The sequence below is a fragment of the Lytechinus variegatus genome, chromosome 3, assembly GCF_018143015.1.
Source record: "Lytechinus variegatus isolate NC3 chromosome 3, Lvar_3.0, whole genome shotgun sequence".
NCBI classification, from domain to species: Eukaryota; Metazoa; Echinodermata; class Echinoidea; order Temnopleuroida; family Toxopneustidae; genus Lytechinus; species Lytechinus variegatus.
Window position 1 is genome coordinate 51098483 of NC_054742.1, and position 22742 is coordinate 51121224.

The following is a 22742-nucleotide window of genomic DNA, read 5'->3' on the forward strand; positions in this document are numbered from 1 at the left end:
CTTTGCTTTAGTACTGCTACCCTGAGAGGGTGCACCAGCACTCAATTAATTCCTTAATCCTAATGGGTTCTCATTTACTACACCTGGGTGGAGAGTGGCAAATGTAGATAACTGTCTGACCAAATGATGCAAGTCCTACAGTGGGATTTGAACCCTGGACCTTGTGGTTCTGGTTTATGTATTTTTAACCTACTTTCTGTTCATGTACATCAGAACACCTATCCTACCAAGAGGTGAAATTGGAGCATTCTTGATCCAACTTTAAAGAAAAGAACATATATGTATCACATGGGTATTGGTTGTTTGGTCCGTGGTGAAAATATCATATTTGATTTGATTTATTGTTTTCTTCTGCATCCATAACATTTGTATAATACATTTTTCATGACATAATAAACATAATATGTTAGCATTTTTGGCATAAATTAAAGATTACTAAAAAGATAATTCCAGACAAAAATGATTAACTATATGATGTTCACAATTTGCAGGAGAAGGATTGTCACCATAAGCAGATTGCTTGAAAAAAATGACAATCCCAAACTTATAGTTATTGAATTAATACATTTATAACATTGATAAAGCAGAATGGGCATATTCTTTCAAATAGCTGAGGGTGATGGTGATATGATGATGATGTTGATGATGATGATGAAGGCCATGGAGATGATGATGGTCAAGATGAAGATATTGGTAATGACTAAAACGAAGGAGGAATAAATTCACGATAAAAAGGATACGACACAGAAATTTTACTTCAAGTATTCTGATAATAACATAGATTTAACGTTTGCCTTAAATGAGTGAAGAGACGAACATTGTTTAACAGGCTCTGGTAGAGAGTTCCACAAATCTGGACCATGGTGTCTTATGGATCTCTGCGCAATAAGCAATTTGGGGTTAATTAAATGGAAATTTGAAGAGTTACGGGTAGGGTATGAATGAATAGATGTATTCAGAGTATAAAAATTGTGGAATGAAGGTGGGAGCATGTTATTTACGTACTTAAACATAAGTAGTAAGCTTTGAAGAGTATTTATGTCAAATACTGTTAGAGTCTTTAGTTTATGGAATAATGGATTTGTGTGTGATAAATATTGGGAACCAGTACAGATTCGAATTGCTTTTTTCTGTAATAAGTATATTGTATTAATTTTAGTTTTTGCACATGTTGTCCAACCTATGTTGCAATACGATATATAAGGCAATATTAATGAATTGTATAGTATGACAAGAGTTGTATGTGGAATTATATTCTTCATTTTGTAAAGTACACATGTATACCAACGTTTCTAGAAATACTAGTAGTTATACAACGTACATGTTCATTCCAATTTAAATTTTCATCTATTGTGACACCTAAAAACTTTGTTTCTCTTTTCCTTTTGAGAGGAATATTGTCTATGTTTATATCATAAGGAAATTCGTTACCATGTAAGTGTGTATGCTTGAAATATATAAAGTTTGTTTTGTCTATATTGATTTAAAGTGGTGAGAATTTGCATACTGAAGTACCTGAAGTGGACTTGTGTACTGCAATGCCCACGTGCTGCAAATTAGAAGTTTCGCTAGACCTGTCTCCAGACCCACTTTTTGTTTTTAAGTGTCAATGATAGTCTGCTCTTTGATTTATCTTTATGTGACAATGTGAGCCAGAATCTGCCTGTAAAGCTGTGTTTGTTACTATCGTGAAGTTCATGTTCAAATTTTTTTTACCCTCATCCTAAATATTTTATTGATCTTTTTAATATTTCAGTACTGGAATATTCTTGCCCTTGATGGCAGCAACTGGCAGAAAGTGGATTTATTTAACTTCCAAACAGATATAGAGGTAAGTCAATGGTATATGTTCTCTGTTTAATATGCCACAGTCACAACAACTATAAAACAGACTCCAAATCGACCAAATCTCTGATATTGTTTCCAGTGGTATAGCTTAGATTGGTTTGGAGCCGGGGGAGGGGGGGGCACTCAAATTATATATTTTGGGGTGTGCCTCACAGAACAGTGAAATGAGTGTCTGAGGAACGGACTACAAAGGTAAAATATGGGCATGAGTTTGATGTCACATGACCAAGGTCAAAGGTCATTTAGGGTCAATGAACTTTGGCCGAATTGGGGGTATCTGTTGAATTCCCATCATAACTTTGAAAGTTTATGGATCTGATTCATGAAACTTGGACATAAGAGTAATCAAGTATCACTGAACATCCTGTGCGAGTTTCAGGTCACATGATCAAGGTCAAAGGTCATGTAAGGTCAATGAACTTTGGCCATGTTGGTTTTTTTGTTCAATAACCATCATACTGTATCTCTGTAAGTTTATTGGTCTAGTTCATAAAAAGTGGACATAAGAGTAACCATGTGTCACTGAACATCTTGTGCGAGTTAGAGTAGTTTTCGAATTCAGCACTGCTGCTATATTGAATCGCGTGATGCAGGTGAGACGGCCAGAGGCATTCCACTTGTTATTGGTTTGAATGTTGATTTGAAGATATGAAATCATCAGGAGCCTGGAACACAAAGCTTAGCATTCAGCATAGAATATCTTTTATGATTGATTGCATTGACTACAATGTACAATTAATTGTGAATATCAGGCATACGATTAATCACCAACCTTTGTGTTATTGGACCCTGGTGCTGGTACCCAGTTGTTGAACTTGTTCTAGATATCATTTTTTACTTCCAAAAACAAAAGCTTCATGATTTTCAGTCAAAATTAATGCATTTCTGCATATTACTTATGGCTAAGTCATACTTGACCAATAAAATTCAGTATATGATGCATGTTGTCAAAGTGATTTACATGTAATTGTGGATACCCAACTAAATTGTTGTGTGTGCTACTGTAAAATACCTGCACACTTTGCTAAAATAGTGCAACAAAACCACAATGATGTCACAAGAGCAACTGTTGTTGAAACTGAGATACTGTAGAAGTGCCCAAAAAGGTTGAAAATCATCCACCATAAATTTGTTATATTATTATATTATTTGTAGGGGTGGTTTTCTGCAAATGACATATGTGCTTCTAAGGATTTTTTTAATTTGAGTTTAAAGAAATTTGTTTCAATATATTTTAAGTCAGATGTTACGATGAATATATTTCAGAGCGAACTTCTACTTTCAAATGTAATGGAATGTTGACTGAAGTATTTTTTCTGCCTCAATAGGTTGTAAATTCTCCCTATCCATGTCCTATTTTCGAGTTTTTATTGATATCTTTATGGAAGTAATGTTATGTTCATGAGCTTTACTTGTAGCCCATCACTTCCATAGCCTCAAATACAGTTTTGTTGTTGCAGGATGTACAGTGTAGTAAGTCTGTATTGATAGAGGATTCGGTTACATATAAATAGATCTCCACCTGCAAGGCAATATATCATCAATGACATCTCATTATATACTTCTGTATTATGTCCAGCTTCAGTGCTCACACTTCATATTGATGTTTCCTTAATTTGAATATCTTTAGTGTTCTCTGAATTGATTATCTGTCTTGTTGTAATGTCTTGACATTATTATCTGTCTTGCCATGTAAATGATTATGGTCTCAACATTTATTGGAAAATAATTATTGCAGATACATGTATCAATGTAAATTTGCAGTAACTTGACTCTCACTTAGATATCAAATTATGCCATAATTACACTCGGGGAATTGTATGTCATTTACTCGGTAAAGTATAGGTCTATTAATTGTAGGAAAACATATACAGTATATACTACAGTGTATTTCACTTTTTCAAGAGTATCAGATATAGTAATTGCAAGCCATTCATGTCATTGATTCATGACAAATTTTAGCCATGAAAATTTTATTTTGTTTTGAGACAATGAAAATACTTGGCACTATTTCTGTTAAAACCCTGACATTGACAAGTAGTCTAAGGGTGTGTTTATGCTTCCATTGCAAGGACAGAATCAGCGATTTCAAACGTTGATTCAAAACGCCGATCGTAAACGTGGTTCTGGGAGTGCTGTTTATGCTTAACTTTTCAGAGCAAATCATGGTCTCCAGCTGGCTTCGCATTGTAAAGCGAGGTCAAATTGGGCGCGCCTTTTTTCGAAAGTTTTTTTCCGATTGTTGTTATTACGTGGAGATAACATGGAGCTATACGACTGTATTTGCCCGCGGATTTTCATCTCACCGGAAGCATGTCATTTAATCACGTTTACGATCATGGTTCTGTTTATACTTCCCCAGAAAGCCTGATTCTGGTCAAACGACGTTTACAAACGCACCTTTTTGTGAGTTTACGATCGGCGTTTTGAAACAGCGTTTAAATGAAAGTAAGCATGGACGCAACCGTGTTTTGGACTAATCATGTTTGGAAACGCTGATTCTGGCCTGAAAAGTGGAAGCATAAACACGGCCTTAATGGCCGTGGGAGGGGGGGGCAGTCAAATGTATTGCTGTACACATGCATGACCAAATTATTTCTAAACACCCCCTAAACAATTTTTTTCTCTGCTAAAAAATTTTTTCGTGGGCTTTATTATACACATTTTGGCCCCTAAACAAGTTGTCGCCAGAAAATGAACCCGAGGAAAAAGCTTGGGGAAAAATATACTAGTACCATAAACACGTGTGGCTAGTCTTACAAAAAAAGCTTTCGAAAAAAAACATACCCAGTAAATACGTTTGATCCTGCAATTGAACATTGACCAGTCTTTCAAAACCACCCTTTTTCTCAAAAATCAGGGTTTTTGATACCTTTAACGAATGCATGTGCTGCCCTCATCCAAAAACTGGAAAAACACCCCTTTAAATGTGTTTTTTTGGTCATGCATGTGTACAGCAAAATATTTGACTGCCCCTCGATCCCATCCCCCCCCCCCCCGCGGGGCTAAACGGCACCCTTCCTTGGAAACACACACACATATGTATGCAGTCTATTTATTCTAGTATTCTATGAGCTTGTTCACTGAATGTATTATTTTAATAATTTTGAATTTTCAGGGGCCAGTTGTAGAGCACATATCAAAGCGATGTGGAGGCTTTCTCAAGAATCTTAGTTTACATGGATGCAAGAGTGTTACTGATGATGCCTTGAAGTAAGTACTTTATATGTTTGAGGGGTTTTTTTTCTGTTGATAATGTTGATGAAGCTAGGTTTGTTTAATTATCATTGTCAAGTGCAGAAATTCTACAACATGTAAGCTTTCCAGCTAGCTGATTAAGTCAATTCTGTAAGATGATGTAAATAATTATAATCATATTCAATTAAGTTATTTAGTAATTAAAGCAATTAAATTTACATATTTTTTTTTATTATATGAAATCATTATTATATAAATTTTTATACATGTGTGTATGATATGTCTCCCTTATAATAACATACATGTACATGTAAGTTACAGTATTCAATGTCTCTTTCATTAAATCAGATATCCAGTTATTTTTAGTTTTTGTAAATTTAAATAAACATAATAACAAATAAACAAATAATTTCTGATAATAAAGTACCAAAGAACATGTGGGGATATGACATCATCAATTTGCTCATTGAATATTAATGAGGACATGCACAGAACTGTTTCACAAAAACAATGCAAATCTTTTTAAGTGTCATTACATTCTTATTCCTTGTCCAATTTTGATGAAATTTTCAATGTTGTGTTTGTCCGATTTTCCTTTATCTGTTCAAATCATATTAGTATCAGCCTGATTCTAATACAAACTGATATTGGTTCATGGTTTCTACAATAAAAGCATTAATTTGGAATAGTGTATAATGGTGTATTGAATGCACAGGTAAATGATTTTAAGTTTTCTTAGAGAAAACAGTATTTTGTTTCATTTAAATCACATGACATGGGGGCACTTAAAAAAAATCTTTAACTCTTATTCTTTGATTTATTTTCGCCGAATTCACTTGCATCTTTCTCTCATTTTTTGCCTTTATCAAAACTAACTTGACATCATGTGAAATTTGTAGATATCGCAACTGGTATCTGCAAACGAAATATTGTAGTTTTCTAATATTGACCAATTTCTTCAATCTCTCATTGTTTTTTTTTCAGCACATTTGCAGATAACTGCAGGAATATAGAGGTACTGAATTTAGAAGACTGTAAACGAATCACAGATCATACAGCGCAGAGTCTAAGCAGATTTAGCAAGAAACTTAGCCAGTTGAATATGGTATCCTGTACAGCAATCACAGACAATGCGCTAAAGTATCTCAGGTATGAGCCTCTAAATTTTGTTTTGGAAGGAATCTTTACCCCCATCGAATTATATATGGTACATAATTCACCTTTGGCTTTTTAATATATTTTTAAGGGCTGATCATTTATTTTCCTGTGTCTCAATTGTTATATTTGCCTTCAGTTCATCATATTCTTGGCTAGGGGCCCCATGCATTAGTATGATTTACTGAAATATTTTTCTAAGCTCCACAAAAGAAAATTTCTAAATTTGAACCAAGTATGATTTACAAGTTTGATTTACTGAAATATTTTTCTAAGCTCCACAAAAGAAAAATTCTAAATTTGAACCAAGTAATAAGGTGTTGAGACAGATTTGAAATATTTGATTAAAGAGATCAAACAACGCTGTCTTTTATGGTTTTTGTGTGTAACAGGGTGAATATAATAATAATTATAATATGCAACATTTATATAGCACTTAATACAAATGTTTTTAAGCGCTGCAATTTACCTAGATATCAGGATGGCGACTTTAGCTTTAAATGTTGCACAATTTCACAAATGGATTTTTCGAATCACATTTTACTATATGGTTCATGCGAGTTAGAAACCACAGTGCCCGGGGACGCAGACCGGGTGCACAGGGCATCAAAATGCCATTACCAAGTTATTGGATGGGAGCCAAAGAGTATGTGCCTGATTAAAGGCATGGGTACTCTGGGGTATTGCACATCAGACAGACATCATATATACACATATTGTAATTTGTTAATGTGTCAAGCGCATTTGCTGTGTCCTATATCCATTTTGCCGGGACTCCGGTTTTGAGAGTGGTTTTTGCTTTCTCAAGGTCACTAACATTGACTGTTATGGAGTCAGTGGGCTAATGTGAGTACAGTATGACCCGACTGTGACCTTAAAAAGGGCATATGTCCTTTTGAAGCTACATTAAGCTAGTGCTGTATAGCTTGCACTGTTACACTCAAATATTGATAGCGCTTTGTCAGACGAGTCTGCACCTTTCAACAACAAAAATAAATGAATTATAAAGAACTGTTGTAATGCTATACATGCAAGTCTTTATGAATGAATGAATCAATCAGTCAAGTGTACAATGTACATGTACATGTATGTAGCCAGAAGTATTTTTAGAGAGATATGTTTCATCTGCTAAATAAGGTTTTGAATGGAACCAGGGTTTTATTCACTAAACATACTAATATGCCACAAAATGTAAACTCTTTGATGGGGAAAAGTGTTAGAAAGGTATTTAGTTTTGGTTCATTTTATTCATGATTGATTATAGTGCCATGTTTTATGACAGCCCAATGCTTTTAATTGCCATTACAATGAAACAGACTCCAAGAATATAATAGTTATTTTCTGAAGGTGGCAAATAGTACATTTTACTTGTACCTTAGATGCCAATGAGAATAAAAATGCACTGATGAAAGGATCAGCATAGATGTATACAAATAAGTATGCACATTGGAATAGAGAGCAGGATTGATTTGAAGATCATGATGATTGTAACGATGCGGGTGGTGGTGGTGGTAATGATGATGATGGTGGTAATGGGGGTTATGGTGACGATGGTCTTGATGATGATGGTGGTGATGTTGTCGATGATGATGATTGTGATGATGAGTTTCAGTGGTGGTGCTGATGGTGATGATTATTGTGGTGGTGGTAGTGGTGGTGGAGGTGGTGGTGGTGGTGGTGATGATGATGATGATAATGGTGATGATGATGATCTTGATGATCTTAAGGCCAATAGGCTATTATGTTTACCTAACTAATCTCTTTTTCTCTTCAGTTCATTTATTTTATTTACAAATCTTTTTTAAAGCATCATTTAGCACAGTAAACAATTTGAAGCTTTTTGGCTTGATCATGCGATTAGCATAGAGCACTCTTTATCTGTCATATATGTACGCAAGTCCATAAAGGTGCAATAAAATAATTGGAAATGATATAAATTACAATTATTTTCAAGTTTGGGGCTGACTAAGAATTTACAATTCTCTCATGACAGCATGTCATACCACTATATACAAGTCTGTCAAGCATGGTTTCACGTTTAAATTGCCATATAAGACCCTGTTTGCTCAGCTAAACAAACACTGTGAAATTATTAGCACTGAACTATAATATATTAATGATGGACAATATCGTTACTAAGCATCAGGAAAGGGTTTTACTATTTAAAAGAAAAAAACATGTCATCTTTGGAGGATTTAAGGAAAAACTTGAATTTTTTATTGTCAGTAATACAGCATACAATACATTGAACTCTTGAAATAATTGTCTTGTATCCATTAATAGGCTTTTAAAATTATAGTAGTCATTATAATACTAATGGACTTCACTTTCATATTGTGTAATGCATGTAGTTGAGTTCTAAGTGCAGTGGGGTACTATTATATTGTCCCAGCAGATACTTACTGTGGATTTTGATATTGAAAGTCATAAAGAAATGCGTTGAAATCTAAGTCTTGATTCAATACTTCACAGTGTACTTTGTTTTTATCATGTTGTAGAATTCAAGTAGAAATATTGCTTGTTCATATGATCTCTATTACATGTAATTATTATTTTCATCTTTCCCAGTTTGAATTATAAACAATCATTTTTGTTAGTGTTTCATGAACACCTTTATTTGGCAACCACATGTCCCTAGGTGAGATTTGATGTTATTTCATTATCCCCATTTCTCTCACTGATATATTTCCAAATTCAATTTGATGAGTACACCAAATTGATATCATTATTTTCAAATATTCAAACAAATTATCTCTTTTGAACTCTGTTGATAATAAATGATTCTTTTTTTCTTCCTTTCTTTGTAGTGATGGTTGCCATCTTCTAAGTCATCTCAATATTTCATGGTGTGACCAAATTAGTGACAATGGTATTGAAGCCCTGGTCAGAGGTTGTTCTAACATCAAGGTTCTAATCCTCAAAGGATGTCATATGGTGAGTTCATTCAGTATGAAACATTATTTGGATTCTTGGTGAAACAACATTTGCTCCTGCGACAATCGCCCCGTGCTTTGTTTCGTCTAATGCCCTTTTCATAAACCTATCCTCCAATTAGCCGCCTAAGAGTAATGTGGATAATTCAATAAAAATTGCGTTCATAAACTCCGAAAATAAGCCCCATTATTTTTACGAGCGCCCGTCCTGAAAAAGGCGGATAATCGCCATGACAACTGGACACGCCCCCTACGATGCGGTTGTGTTGGAAAAGGGTGACCTTGTGACCGCACCATGGCAATTATCCGCATTACTTGGAAATGCGTTCATAAACTCAAAATCTTATCCCGATGCCGCTATTATGCGGATAATAGCAGCATCAGAGTAATGCGGATAACTCTTGTCCTCCAATTTTACGACCAAATTATGCTGCTATTAGCCGCCTAATTCATAGTAATTGGGTTTATGAAAGGGCCATAAGGTATACGGTTAGCAAGGCTCCACACTAACTTTTTTCTTGGTGGCCCGATAGATTCACCAAAATCATATTCTTGGTGGCCTGCAAAGCAAATTCGGTGGCCCCAAAACAAGAGAAAACATTACAATTTATCAAAACTTTGGTAACCCGACCGGGCGACCACATGTTAGCTTTTACAGAATTTTGGTGGCTTGACTCTCATTTTTGGTTGCCCGGGCCACTGCTAATGTCGCAACCATTTTATCACTATTCTCTTTTTTTCGGGAAAAGCTGGCCTCATCTATCATGTTTGAGCCTACAGTCAGTATAACGATGGCTGACATTGCGAAGCTGCGTTGCCCGCCGCGATAATAAAATTTTCAAACTTAGTTTCTTTGAGGCATGCTTGATGTAACCTCAATTATTTCAGCAGGTAAATTATCCAAGATTTTTGGCAACCAATCAATTTAATTTCTGTAAAAAACTAATGTAAAAAAAAAAACACCTATAATTTGCACTGGCATTGCAGTGAATACCGTCTGTGCCCACTACAGTAGATTACGTGTAGCTACCATTGGGGAGGCAGCTGCATGTATTTGATATTGGGTCTCCCAGATCCAGATAAATCCCTTATCCAGATTGGTGCTGGTCCCATTTCTTCCGGATAAGAGCTCGTACTGCATGAGAAAAATCAGTTTTAGATTTTTGAAGGGACAATAAGTTTGCATTCTTTTAATGAAAGTGTTAATGAAATTGTGAAGTTTAATTCAAAGAAGGTATCAGACTAATGATATTGTTTGAGACCTTTGAAAAGAAAATTTGTGTAACTTTGAATTGTGCAAATTGCTATTAACTTTTTTTTTCTTTCTTTTTTAAGCTTTTAGTTTTTTTTCCATCTGTATATTTTTTTCACATTGTCATATATCCCGTATCTTACAATATATTAAGTGCATAGTATAATTACATCTACCAGTCTTTTATAGTACATGTTTGTGAGAACCAGTGTGAAGGTACTACTGTATTGATCTGAGTGGGCAGAGATATATATCATAACACAGTATTTGGAATTTCAGATTGAAGTAACCTTTTGTAAAATGCATTTGTGCCATATATGCAACAGTTCATCATATTTGTCTCAAACTCTCTGTCTAGTTAAACCCATTAAAGCATACATGTACCTTCTATGAATGAGAATAGCTGATGGCAATTCTGTGCATTTTCATTACCTGTATGTAATTAACAATGATCATTATTAAAAGCTTCTTGTATCATTTTATTTGAAAACACTGTACATGTACATACTGATCAATATTTTATAAAGGTGTGATTCTGATGACTTTGAAAAAAATTCTATAAGGCTGCTGTTTTTTTTTTTGGGGGGGGTATGTTTTTTAAGACTCTTATCAAGGTTTTCACAAACAGGTTCAAACATAAACAGTGATAGGTTTGGCAGTTGATGCAACATTTTTAGAAATAGGCCCTACAGGTTTAAGAAAATCATGAGCGATGAGTTATATATTTGTTGCCATTCGCAATTAGCAAAAGCGGAGTATGCAATCCAGCAGAAAGTAGATGTTCCATCTCCCCTAAACTTACCAGATTGGGTCTCTGCTAGTCCTGCTGATTTCTTTTTATTCAGAGAGCCACCGTGCTATGGAAAATTGAAAAAATGTATGATAGTCGTACAATGGAAAATTAAATGCACATGCAGCATGAAATTTATAAAATTTTGAAAACATTTCAACCTATCAAATGACAGCATTATTTGTATGAGTTGTATAAAACTATATTTTTCATGTTGATATTGAACCATGTACATTGTACTTGTACAATCTCTTCAGAGAAACTTTTTGTATTTCAAGCTCATTTTTAGATTTTTAAAAATATAATTAACATGCCGTACTTTCAGTCTTTTTTTTAAAGATTCTCTGATATGTCACTTCTTTATTTCAAATATGATCTTTCAGTTCTTATAAAAAAAAAGAATTTGTTTTGTTAATGAATTCACTATGTAATGGTCGTTTTACACCTTGGTTTGTGGTTTCATGTTCAAGTTTAGCCTCTGCTACAATACATGTATGCTCAAGAGAAAAGCCATGGGAGTGTTTCCTAAAGCATCTTGTTAGTGGTTTGTACCCACAAATGTGCTCTGAGCCAATCAGATGCAAGGAATTCAGTAGCTTATAACAAATAGTCAGTGAAAATCACTGAAAAGATGCTTTATGAAACACTCTCCTGGATTTAGACCCATGTCAAAGCTTTTCTTGGATCTCATCTCATGCATTAATGTAAAAAAATACTTTGATCAGAATTCAGTTCACCCAAGGTTCTTTGCACAGGCTTGGGGCTAGCATCTAGCCAGGGTCTAACAAAATATTGACAAGTCATTGACCCATTTGAATAAAGATAAATAGAGAGGAGAGTAAGAGAGGGGGGAAATGGGAGACTCTGCAATTAGGAATTTAAATTTGTTGGCTACGTTCTTGTCTTTTGGGAAGTCTTTAATATATCTTGCTCTATTTCCATTTGTAATCAATAGAGTTTGCACATCATAACATACTTATTCTATTGAGTTTTTGTAAAAAGAAATTTTCCTTGTTAATTGTCCCATTCATTTTCTCCATTTCATGTGTATGTAGGTCTATGTTTGCCTATCTGTCTGTATGTCTTTCAGTCTTTGTCTGTGTGTATGTGTCTTTTTCTTTCTCTCTGTTATTCCTTATCCCATACCTCCTTTCCCTCATATCCTAAAATAACTTTTGCTCCTTACTCTTTATCTTACATGTATCTTGATTTGTATCTTTCACCCACTTTGTAGTGATGACAGCAAGCAAATCAATGAAATACTGGCAATACATTTGAATTTCTTCACTTTGACATTCAGTGCACTGGGCAGAAATCACATGGCGTCAGTGCCCCGGTTGTGGACATCGCAATGCCCTGTTTTAATTAAAGCAAGAGAGTTTTTTTTTTAAGTTTTAAAAAGGGGGAAACAGTTTTGAATTGGAAACAAGTATTTTCATCACGTATTGTTCCAAAATAAAATAATTGAACAATAAAATTTCATCCGTCTCTTATATAAATATAGGATTGTTTTTATTGATTTTGAATTATAAAATCTCTGACCATTTATCATTTTTCGATTCCTTTTTCAGATAACCGATGAGGGTATCACACACATAGGCAACCATTGTAATAATCTAACCACACTAAATGTCCAAGGCTGTGTAGTAAGTATACATTTCAATTCATTAATATTGTTTATATCTAATGAAAATGATGTCTCTCTTTTTGTTCAATTGAAACTTAATTAATTAAATTGTTCTGTTTTAGTACCTTAATATGATAGGAAAGGCATGAAATGTTGTACATGTACATATATAACTCTTTTATGAATAAAATTGAACTGAAGTGAGTATTTATCAATAGTCAAAGGTAATTGACTCCAGACCAATCAAGATTTTTCAAACAGCGTATCTTCAGTCAGTTTGGAGTTGGTTTTGTTTATGTGACCAAAGCAATATTCCCTAATTTCTTCATTTGAAATGATGTGTCAGACCTGCTGTGGCCTAGTCAGCCCTAGTGGATGTTAATTTGTGAACATTCCAGTTCCTCTTTTGAACAAACACAGTTGGATTGTTATTGATGTATTCCTGTCCTCTCTACCTCATAAAGTATAGTGGAAGAAAGAGCTGTACATGTGCATATTTATAGGAGAGTAGATGAAGCTAATATTAGAAACTATTATTGAACTCAGGGCTACTGGGGGAAACCCCCTGGTGGGAGAAAGGAATTCAATTCCTCTTGACATTGAGTAAACTCTTGGTTTGAGTTCAACAAATGCCACATCTACATTGTGAATAAGAAAATGGCTTTCAAACTGCTAAAGTTTGTATTGTACACATGTATTTATAAAAATATTGAACATGTATTTGTGAGTATTTTATCTGTTTGGTTCTTTTTTTTTTACTGTTGACCTTTAGTTTTTGTTTTAATTATTACCAATGAGTCATACACTCCTATACTGAACACTCTAGATTTTCCCTTATTTGTTTTGATGATTTTATATGAGTCATGACTTTTATGTTGTATAAAAGTGCTTTGTAACATGATCCTTAAAGCTTGTGTATAGTTTTGGTAAATCCACCAAAATGTACCTATCACTATTCCAATTCATTGCTAGCTAATAAGAATGGATATGCCCTATAACAGTTATGATGAGGAGGATATGAAATGAAAATGTGTTTTACAGGATAAATTTTGCGATTTTACATGGAAATTTAACTTGATCGGGTCACCCGATCAAATTAAAATATCTGTGTGCTTTTGTCTTTCAATTAAATCCTATTCCAAATCATGGAATGGGCTGAAACTTTCAAGATATGTTCTTTGTCTGTAACTTTTGGATATCTAATCACTAAATTTATAAGATAAGTGCTTGAATGCCCATTTTTTTAATTTAAAACAAGCATCGCCGAGAGAGGGCGCTATATATCCAAGATTTGAATATTTGAAATTTTCTCAGAGAAGTGCAGTTGGAAAAATATCTAACGGTCTCTACGCTTCAGTAAGACTGTCATATTAGATGATATTCGATTATCAATCACATTATTGACCCTTTACCAAAGCTATACACAGGCTTTAAAAACCTTCATTCGTGTTGCTTTAATATGGCCCCATGTAGAATACAACTAACCCTTTTTCCTACTCCTTTTTTTTATGCTGTGATACCAAAACATCTATATTTTAGTATGGTATCATGGCAAACATCATTTGTAGTTTTGTATTGTTATTTTACGTTTTATATATTTCTAGAGCATTTATTCCAAAGGTTTGTAATTATAATACTGTAATTATTCAGTTTGAAATATATATCCAAATGATCACAAAAGTTATGGTTTTTAACTTGTATCTCAGTGTATCTAATAAAAAATATTTTCTTTTCTCTCCTTATTTAATCTTTCTCCTTATCTGTCAATCACATTTTCCCTTCTCTCTCTCTTTCTTTCTCCCTCTTTCTCTTTGTTCCTCCATCTCACTCTATCTCCCTCTTACTCTCTGTTTTTTAATTCCTTGCAGCTGATCAGTGATGATGGTATGGTTGTATTAGCCAAGGGCTGTAGAACGTTACAATCTCTCTGTGTATCAGGCTGTACTCATCTTACAGACAACACTCTCAGTGCATTTAGTCAATACTGTCCTAAGATCAAGTAAATACTTTCATTCATTATCTCAGTCAATACGTGTATTTTTCCAATAATTCATGAAAATTAGTTGATTGATCGTACAACTATGATATATTAGCATTCATAATGAGATTAAAATGATTAAAATTTGGCTAGTTATGCAGACTGATGTTTTGTCGTTTTGAAGTATATTCTTAGATCTTTGATAAACTAGTTGCCTTGTAGTGACATTGCAGCATGTTTTGAATAACTTCCTATTGGTTTTAAGGTTTGGATTAAAGCTGTTTTTATAATTTTATGGAAAGGCTAAGTGACACACAGTAAAGTTAGTAATGATCATTAGAATAATATAAATTTGTTAATAGTATGATCATGTATCAAAGTCTGATAAATGGACAAGTATGCACTTTGGTTATGTATTATATGATTTTATTGAATGATTGTAAGTAATGTTATTTATTATGTAGTAGTAATTCTTATGTAGTATGCTTTTTCATGTTGTATATGTATAAACAGCACTTTGACTTTGCAATATTGGACTAAAACACTGTAAAATATCAATATTATTATATTCACATATATGCTTTTCTCTCTTACTTCAGAACATTAGAAGTGTCAGGTTGTTCACAATTCACAGACAACGGTTTCCAAGCCCTAGCAAGAGTAAGTTTGGGGTTTGAATGAACTGCTAAGAAATTCTAATATCTTTTAATAAAATTACATTATTTATGAATTATGAGAATTTTGCAGTTGTGTTTAGAACTTGGGTACAGATGAAATTTATGTTAATATTAAAAACAACGTTATTAAGGAGTTTCATGTTCGATTAACATAAACTACCAGACAAGACACATAAAGAAAACAAATTTTTGAGATAGTATCAAGGCTAAATTACAACAAAGTTCTTGCAAAATCTACTCTTTATGTACACATCTATAAGTACTACATGTAAGAGTTTTATGTAAGTTTATTATTCTTAAAATGAAAGGAAATTATAACAAATCTTAACTACAAGTAATTCTTGCAATAGCAGCTTTCTCTGTCTTTTGGTATTCTTTTACATTTTGTGAAAGTTTTAGAGAAAATTAAAATTTGTAAAAAGAGAATGTTTTTGCTTTATGTTTTCATTTTAACTTTAAATGATTAAGTAGTATTAATACTTTACATAATTTATTTTCTTATACAGACATGTTCAGAACTAGAAAGAATGGATCTAGAAGAATGTGTTCTTGTAAGTGAATTATTTTCTGTTTATGCAATTGCCTTGTGTTATCAATCAATAAACATCTGAGTATGACTTATTTTAAAAGAAATAAGTTACAGATCAATATATCCTCAATTTCTGGTTATTTCTTGTGCTTCAATTTATATGGTAGAAGGTTTTGTCTGAGTAAATACAAATGTAGTTAAACTTGTCCATAAAGACCATGAAATGAAGACAAGAAAAGTGGTCTTTATAAGCAGGTGCTGTTGTCAACAGGATCTTTTTATACATGTTTCAATGGGGAATATGATTCAAAGGATACCAAATTTGTGGTCTTTATAGCTAGGTGATTGTAAATAAGGTTGACTATTTTTACTGATATTGATTTGATTATTATTAACATCCTTAATCCCGTATATTTGCCTAGAGAAAACTTGAATACAGGATCAATATGATGTATGATATTTGAAATTTACTTTTGATCATCTCTCTATTTTTTCTATAGATTACAGACACTGCATTAAGTTATCTAGCTTTAGGATGTCCCATGCTGCAGAAGCTGGTAAGTTTCTATTTGATAACAAACTCACATTGATGATATTGCATAGACAGTGTTATTTTTCCAATTACACTAACAATTGTGTTTCAGGATTGGTCAAATTTAATCATGTAATAAATTGTAGCTTCCCCGTCATCAGCAAGCACTTGTGGTGATGGAACTCTTGTATTTTTTTAGATTTCTTCTGTGGCCCATGGAGCGATTACACTCTATCAATTATTTTGAGTACACAAAATGCATTGCCACTCATTCTGTTTGGTGAATTTTTCTTCATCAAGTGCCGTAAGAGCAAAATTTCCTTTTTGATGTCACAATTAACTTTGTGCATGCAAGAAACAGACGTGCACGGGCAGTTAAAATGTGCACTAGCACTTAAACAAGCAATGACTCATACATTTTTAAAAGAAACTTATTTTTTTTAGATTTTTATGCCATGTACTTTCTCTTTGAGAAGTTATTGGTTGATTCATATATAATGATTTTTTTACAGTGATATATACATCCCACTGCTTTCATTTATTCTGCAATAGTCACACCAAACTGAGCAATGGACATAACGTAATAGCTTGATCAAGCTTGCATCAATTTTATTAGAGTTACTGTTGAAATTAGTCATTTAAATATCACTAAACCTTTTTTCTCCTACCAGACATTATCCCATTGTGAGCTGATCACGGATGAGGGCATTCGTCATATCGGTACTAGTGGCTGTTCTACGGAACACCTCCAGGTCATTGAGCTGGACAACTGTCCCCTCATCACAGACTCTTCACTAGAACACTTGATGGGTTGCCAGGGGTTACAGCGGATAGAGCTCTATGATTGTCAACTCATCACAAGGGCTGGTATCAGGAGACTGAGGGTATGTCATCATTATTGCTTCATCTCTCATATTCTTAGTAAAGAAAGGAAAGGAAAATCCATATTTTATTGTTCAAAATAGAAACCAGGAAGAAATATCCTTAAAAAATTCATTTTGCCCAGTTGATTGTGGGCTCGGCAGCCACTGTGCAGCGCCAGATCGTCAAAGCTCTATCCATTAAATGTTGAATGCCAAATGGTAGCAGCAACTCCCGTCTTTAACGTCTTTTGGTCTGAAAGGGTCGAGGTCTGACCTCCCGGTTTTGAGACTGATGCTCTACCAACTGAGCCAACACACCGGTCATTAGAAGAAGAGTTATTATTAGTTAACATTATAGGAAAGCTGCATGGCTCTGAGTGCAGGGGTAGATCCAGTCAAGGTAGACTATTGAAATCAAACAATACGACCCTTGAAGTGATGTCATCTCCGACCTGGCTTGATCCGTCTCTGGAGAGTATTGGGTCAAATTAGCATGCGCAATAGTGATTGTCTAAACAGCCATGACCCACTGCACTTTGGAAAATTCTTAAGTTATCATTAGTGTTAATTTGAACCAATGCTTAAAAGTAGAGCCACTCATTATTTGTTGAATAAAATAAGATATATGGATCGTTGTCGTATGATAAATCAAGTAATCTAGATAAACATTAGTCTAGCTCCAGCGTAGTAGCATTGATCATATCTCTCGAATACAGACACAGCAAAATCACGTATTTGAGACTTGAAGGCTTATCTTTTTTTAAGTGTGCATTGATTATATTCCATTGTCCACTTCAAAAGTTGTCAATGATTGACGTGCAGGTAAGCAATGGAAAGTGATTACAGTGATTTACTACAGGAACGTTGTCTGTTACTTTTTATACTCGTTCATTGCTTATTTCATTCAATATTATTTGCTTTTGTTTATATCATTTGCAGACTCAGCTGCCCAACGTGAAGGTCCATGCCTACTTCGCCCCTGTCACACCTCCTCCATCGGTGGGCGGTGTCAGACCCCGGTACTGTAGATGTTGCATTATATTGTAGACTCCGGTATGGTGTGTCTGTTGAACATTTTAAGCAGTGCAGTCTGTCACTGAACGCTTGACCTGTGCGTATCCTAGTCACCGATTGCTTGACCGTTCCTCAGACTACATTGAATGTAGACTACAGGACAGTCTGTTTGTTAAACATTTAACCAGTGCAGTCTGTCACTGAATGTTTGACCGGTGCATATCCTAGCCAATGATTGCTCGACCGGTCCTCACTCACATGGGATGGAACATGAACAGTGCATGAACCATGGAGAGAGAGAGAGAGAGAGAGAGAGAAGCGAAGCGATACTGCCCTCACAAGGTTTTGATGGATCAGCCATACTGAAAATGGAAGACTGTGAAGACTCTTTAGTGAAGGATAGGATATAGACCAAGATGACAGTCCCACTGATTGGTACTGTACAACCAAGCACAACTATGATTGGTACAACCTAATTGGATTGCAACCTAGGGACAGTGATAGAAAAGGAGAATCTTGCTTTTTTCCAAGAGATCCTGTAGATGATTTTGGCCGCTTCATCCATTCACCAGAAGCCTGGTTACAGTATGGCATCAACAGTTAATATCTATTGCAGTTCTTGTTCTGTTGTTCCCATTAACATAGCTTGTACCGTTGATTGTCTTACGGGGAATGGGTCATCTTTTATGCTATAATGTTGACAACATTAATGGCACTTTTGGTATCACTTGAGATTATTTATAAATGTTTGAAGGCCAGTTATGACATACGACTGAATCGAGTGTTAAACCTGTTAATACATACTTCCACATCTGCCCTTTCACTACACCTGTACATAGTACACACATTGATGATCATCAAAGCCCTTCGTGTGTATTCATTGACATCTCAGTACTGTCTATAAGGCAACTTCACATACCAAATATATATTATAAACACTTCAATATATTGCACAACAAATGTTACACCATAACCTTTCTCACATGTTCATAAAAGGCACCATCTTGGCCCGGTAGAGAGAGTCCAAACTGATATATTCACATAGCATTCAGGAAATTCTTGCAGAGGGCTGTTGAAATCTAATGAAGTGTAATGATTTAGCATTTAATACAGATTCCTATAGGATTTAAAGAAATATGACCAGTTAAGGAGAACCAGAACTTTCAGTAATGATCATACTTTCAGTAATGATCATACTTATAATGATTATACTTTTCATCTATAAAGTACTTATAAAGTGTGATGTCATTTCACATAAGCAGTGTTGTCAACAAACAATGAAAACATGGAAACAAATAATTCAAAACTTGGAAAACTTAACTTAATAGAAGGGTTATAGAAACAGTCCAAAAAGGCCAGGTTACAGACTGGTACTTACCTAGGATAAAAAAATTGTCCTCCTGGGGCCTGTTTCATATAGAGTTACAACTTGTGTAACTTTGCCATTATGACAACTACCATGGTAACCTTGCTTTCGATTGATTTGATCCTAAGCCCTGTTGCCATTGTAGTTGCCATAAGGGCAAAGTTACAACAGTTGTAACCCTTTGTGAAACAGGCCCCAGAATCTTGACTCTGTTCCATTTTTTTTTTTTTTACATTTTCAAACATATCTAATAGCCAAGTTTTCATGTTTTTTTAAAGAATTACTATGAGTAGGTAACAAGAGGTAAAGAGTAATTTTTGTCAATAAGTGCTATGTTTCCTTTTTTCATGCCAAATTATAGTTTGTACCAACACAGTAGTAATTTAATGGGACACTTCGTGGTAGAATGAGGATGATACGTATGTCTTGGAATGGATGCAAATTATGAAATCGTGATAAAGACGATAATCATGTTACACTACTAGTAATTGGGTCTGTATTGTTGATGGACATTTAATTACTGAATTTTACATTCATTTCATATTTGATGTATGTTGTTTTATCACTGCAATAATTCTCAGTTTAATAATATACTTGTACTTTTGGGGCACATAGTTTATCATAATGCTGTAGCCATACACCTTACTAATACATGTACCGGTATGTTGGCATGCACGTCTTGTAATATGCACATTTTTTTATAAAGCTCACCACATGTGTATGAAGAGTATCTTGACAGCTTTGGCATTGTAAAAAAAAGCAGGCACATTCATCAAGGAACCAGAATATCTTTAAGAAAAAATTCTGATTGCTTTTTCTTCTGTAGTAATCGATAAGGTGGAGGACTCAAGATCAAGAGTATCTTCTTCATGGTTTTGAAGAGAAAAATTTAAAGTTTGGGGATATGGTTGGCTTAATTTGTGGATTTTCATTAGGAGCGATTGTTGCAAGAGCAAAGGTCATTGAACTGATAGGATATCTAAAAAAGAAGGTTTATATTCTAATTGGGTGGGTGTAAATGTTTTGTCAAAATCAACTTCATGTGCAAATGATGAGCAGCCTCGATCTCTCATATTGTTTATAACTTAAATTCTGGGAGTGTCTTATTAAAAAACGAGTATGGTATTCAATATGAAGCTGCTGAGCCGTGTTACCATGGTAATTACCACATTATATAATCACAAGCCTTTTATGATGAGGAAATAAATCTGTTCATCTGGACGTACTGTTATTGAAACGGAGAACAATTTAAAGTCAGATCTGTGATGCTGCTTCTTCAGCTCGTCAGCCTGTTATGAAATGAAGTTCTTGGCATTGCCAACGTATTCGGGTTTTTTCAGTGTTAAAAATAAGTTAAGTTATAAAATATAGATGAATTTTCCCCAAGTCAGATCTGTTTGGACCACACAAGCCTATTTGACTTTGGTGAACTATGACTCAGAAGATGCAAATAACAAATATTATATCAGTTGTTTTGCTTGGTCCCCTACAAAAAAAAATTGCATGGACTGTGGCTACACTTGTGGAGGGTTGACTTGTGCAGACTTCACTGTATTTTAGTGGATAATGCAATCGTTCCCCTCCCGTAAATGAAAAGATTGTGAAAACTGATTGATGTGATATGAATGTGCCATGGATGATATTGAAGCAAAGACTTTGTCAAAACTCTGATACATGTAGAGAATGCTGTTCATATCAGCTAAGACAATGAATAATAATAATATAGGATTTATATAGCGCATGTATCCACCTTCTTAGGTGCTCAAGGTGAGTAGTTATGAACTGCGATTTATATTCTGTAGCGATAGTGGTTGACCCCTTGAAAACAGAGGATTTCCAACAATTGACCTCTTGTTAGATATCACTTCATTTTCTTGTCCATTTGTGTATTTCTGCAATCAACTACTTGTATATATTATTCCAAAGCTAATTTATATTACATGAAGGTGTATGGAGAAAGAGGAATTTAGATAGGTATTTAATATGCAGATGTAATGATGATAATGATGATGATGATAATGATGATAGTGATGATGATGCTGATGTTTGTGGTGATGATGATGATTTCATGATGATGCTGATGATGGTGGTGGTGATGATTTAGATACTTTTTAAAGATTAAGTACATGTATGTACTAGTACTACATCTGTTATCATGTTTTTCAACAAAAAGCTGTAATTACATTGTGAAAGGCGTATAACATTTCTTATATTACTAAGTCATGGATAGCTAAATCCTAAAATTGAGACAGAATCAGAAAGATTGTTGGATGTGATTGGCCGCTTTGTTGGGTGGGGATTCATTGTATGGTGTCTAGAATTTTGAAAGAAGTCTTTGGGTAAAAACTAGCTGAAAGCTTTTAATGCTGTAGTTTTATATTGATGTGAGCACAGATGTAAAATATTCACCTTACAGTGAACTCTTCTGCATTTCATTTTAGTTTAAACACTTGTAGAAATCTTGATGGTGTAGATTCTCCTTGTCCGTCATAACCTTGCTTGATAGTTTTTATCAAAATATTCCATAGATCTCTTGCAGATCTGCACATGGTTGGAATACTCCACAAGAAGCGGAGTGTATTCTCACTGTACATCACATTTGTTGGTAGTTTTTATTATTAAGAGTTTCCATAGATCGACAGATCTGTGCATGGTTGGTGTACTCCACAGGAAGTGGGGAGTGTCCACTGTTATGTGGTAATTGAATCCAATTACTTGGATAATAGGGATTGGAAAGGATGTTTAAAGCCTGTTTTTAGTTTTGATAAATCCATCCAAAATTTTGTATCACTTTTCCACTTCATTACTTGATTATATAAAGGCATGTGCCCCAAAACGGCCATGGTGTGAAGGATTGAAACTAAAAATATTTGTTATTTACTGATTTAGATCAGATTTTAATTCCATTGGTACTCCATGAAAATAGGATATCTGGGGGCAGTTTCATAAAACTTTGTAACTTAAGATCAAGTTTAAGAAC

General features: G+C 34.3%; 1 protein-coding gene across 2 annotated transcripts in view; it reads left to right on the forward strand.

Moving 5' to 3' along the window:
- The window catches only part of LOC121411290 (F-box/LRR-repeat protein 20-like), a 38899-nt gene extending 18906 nt beyond the window's left edge, over positions 1-19993 (forward strand). The window contains exons 4-14 of one of the 2 annotated variants that reach the window (XM_041603933.1): positions 1757-1831; positions 4967-5061; positions 6031-6195; positions 9009-9135; positions 12748-12822; positions 14672-14802; positions 15381-15441; positions 15965-16009; positions 16488-16544; positions 17191-17403; positions 18322-19993. In XM_041603933.1, coding sequence (XP_041459867.1) covers positions 1757-1831; positions 4967-5061; positions 6031-6195; positions 9009-9135; positions 12748-12822; positions 14672-14802; positions 15381-15441; positions 15965-16009; positions 16488-16544; positions 17191-17403; positions 18322-18429 — 1152 coding nt within the window. In that variant the 3' untranslated portion in view covers positions 18430-19993. The remainder of the gene's footprint in view (positions 1-1756; positions 1832-4966; positions 5062-6030; positions 6196-9008; positions 9136-12747; positions 12823-14671; positions 14803-15380; positions 15442-15964; positions 16010-16487; positions 16545-17190; positions 17404-18321) is intronic. The other variant, XM_041603934.1, reaches the window with a different exon arrangement.
- The last annotated feature ends 2749 nt before the right edge of the window (positions 19994-22742 follow it).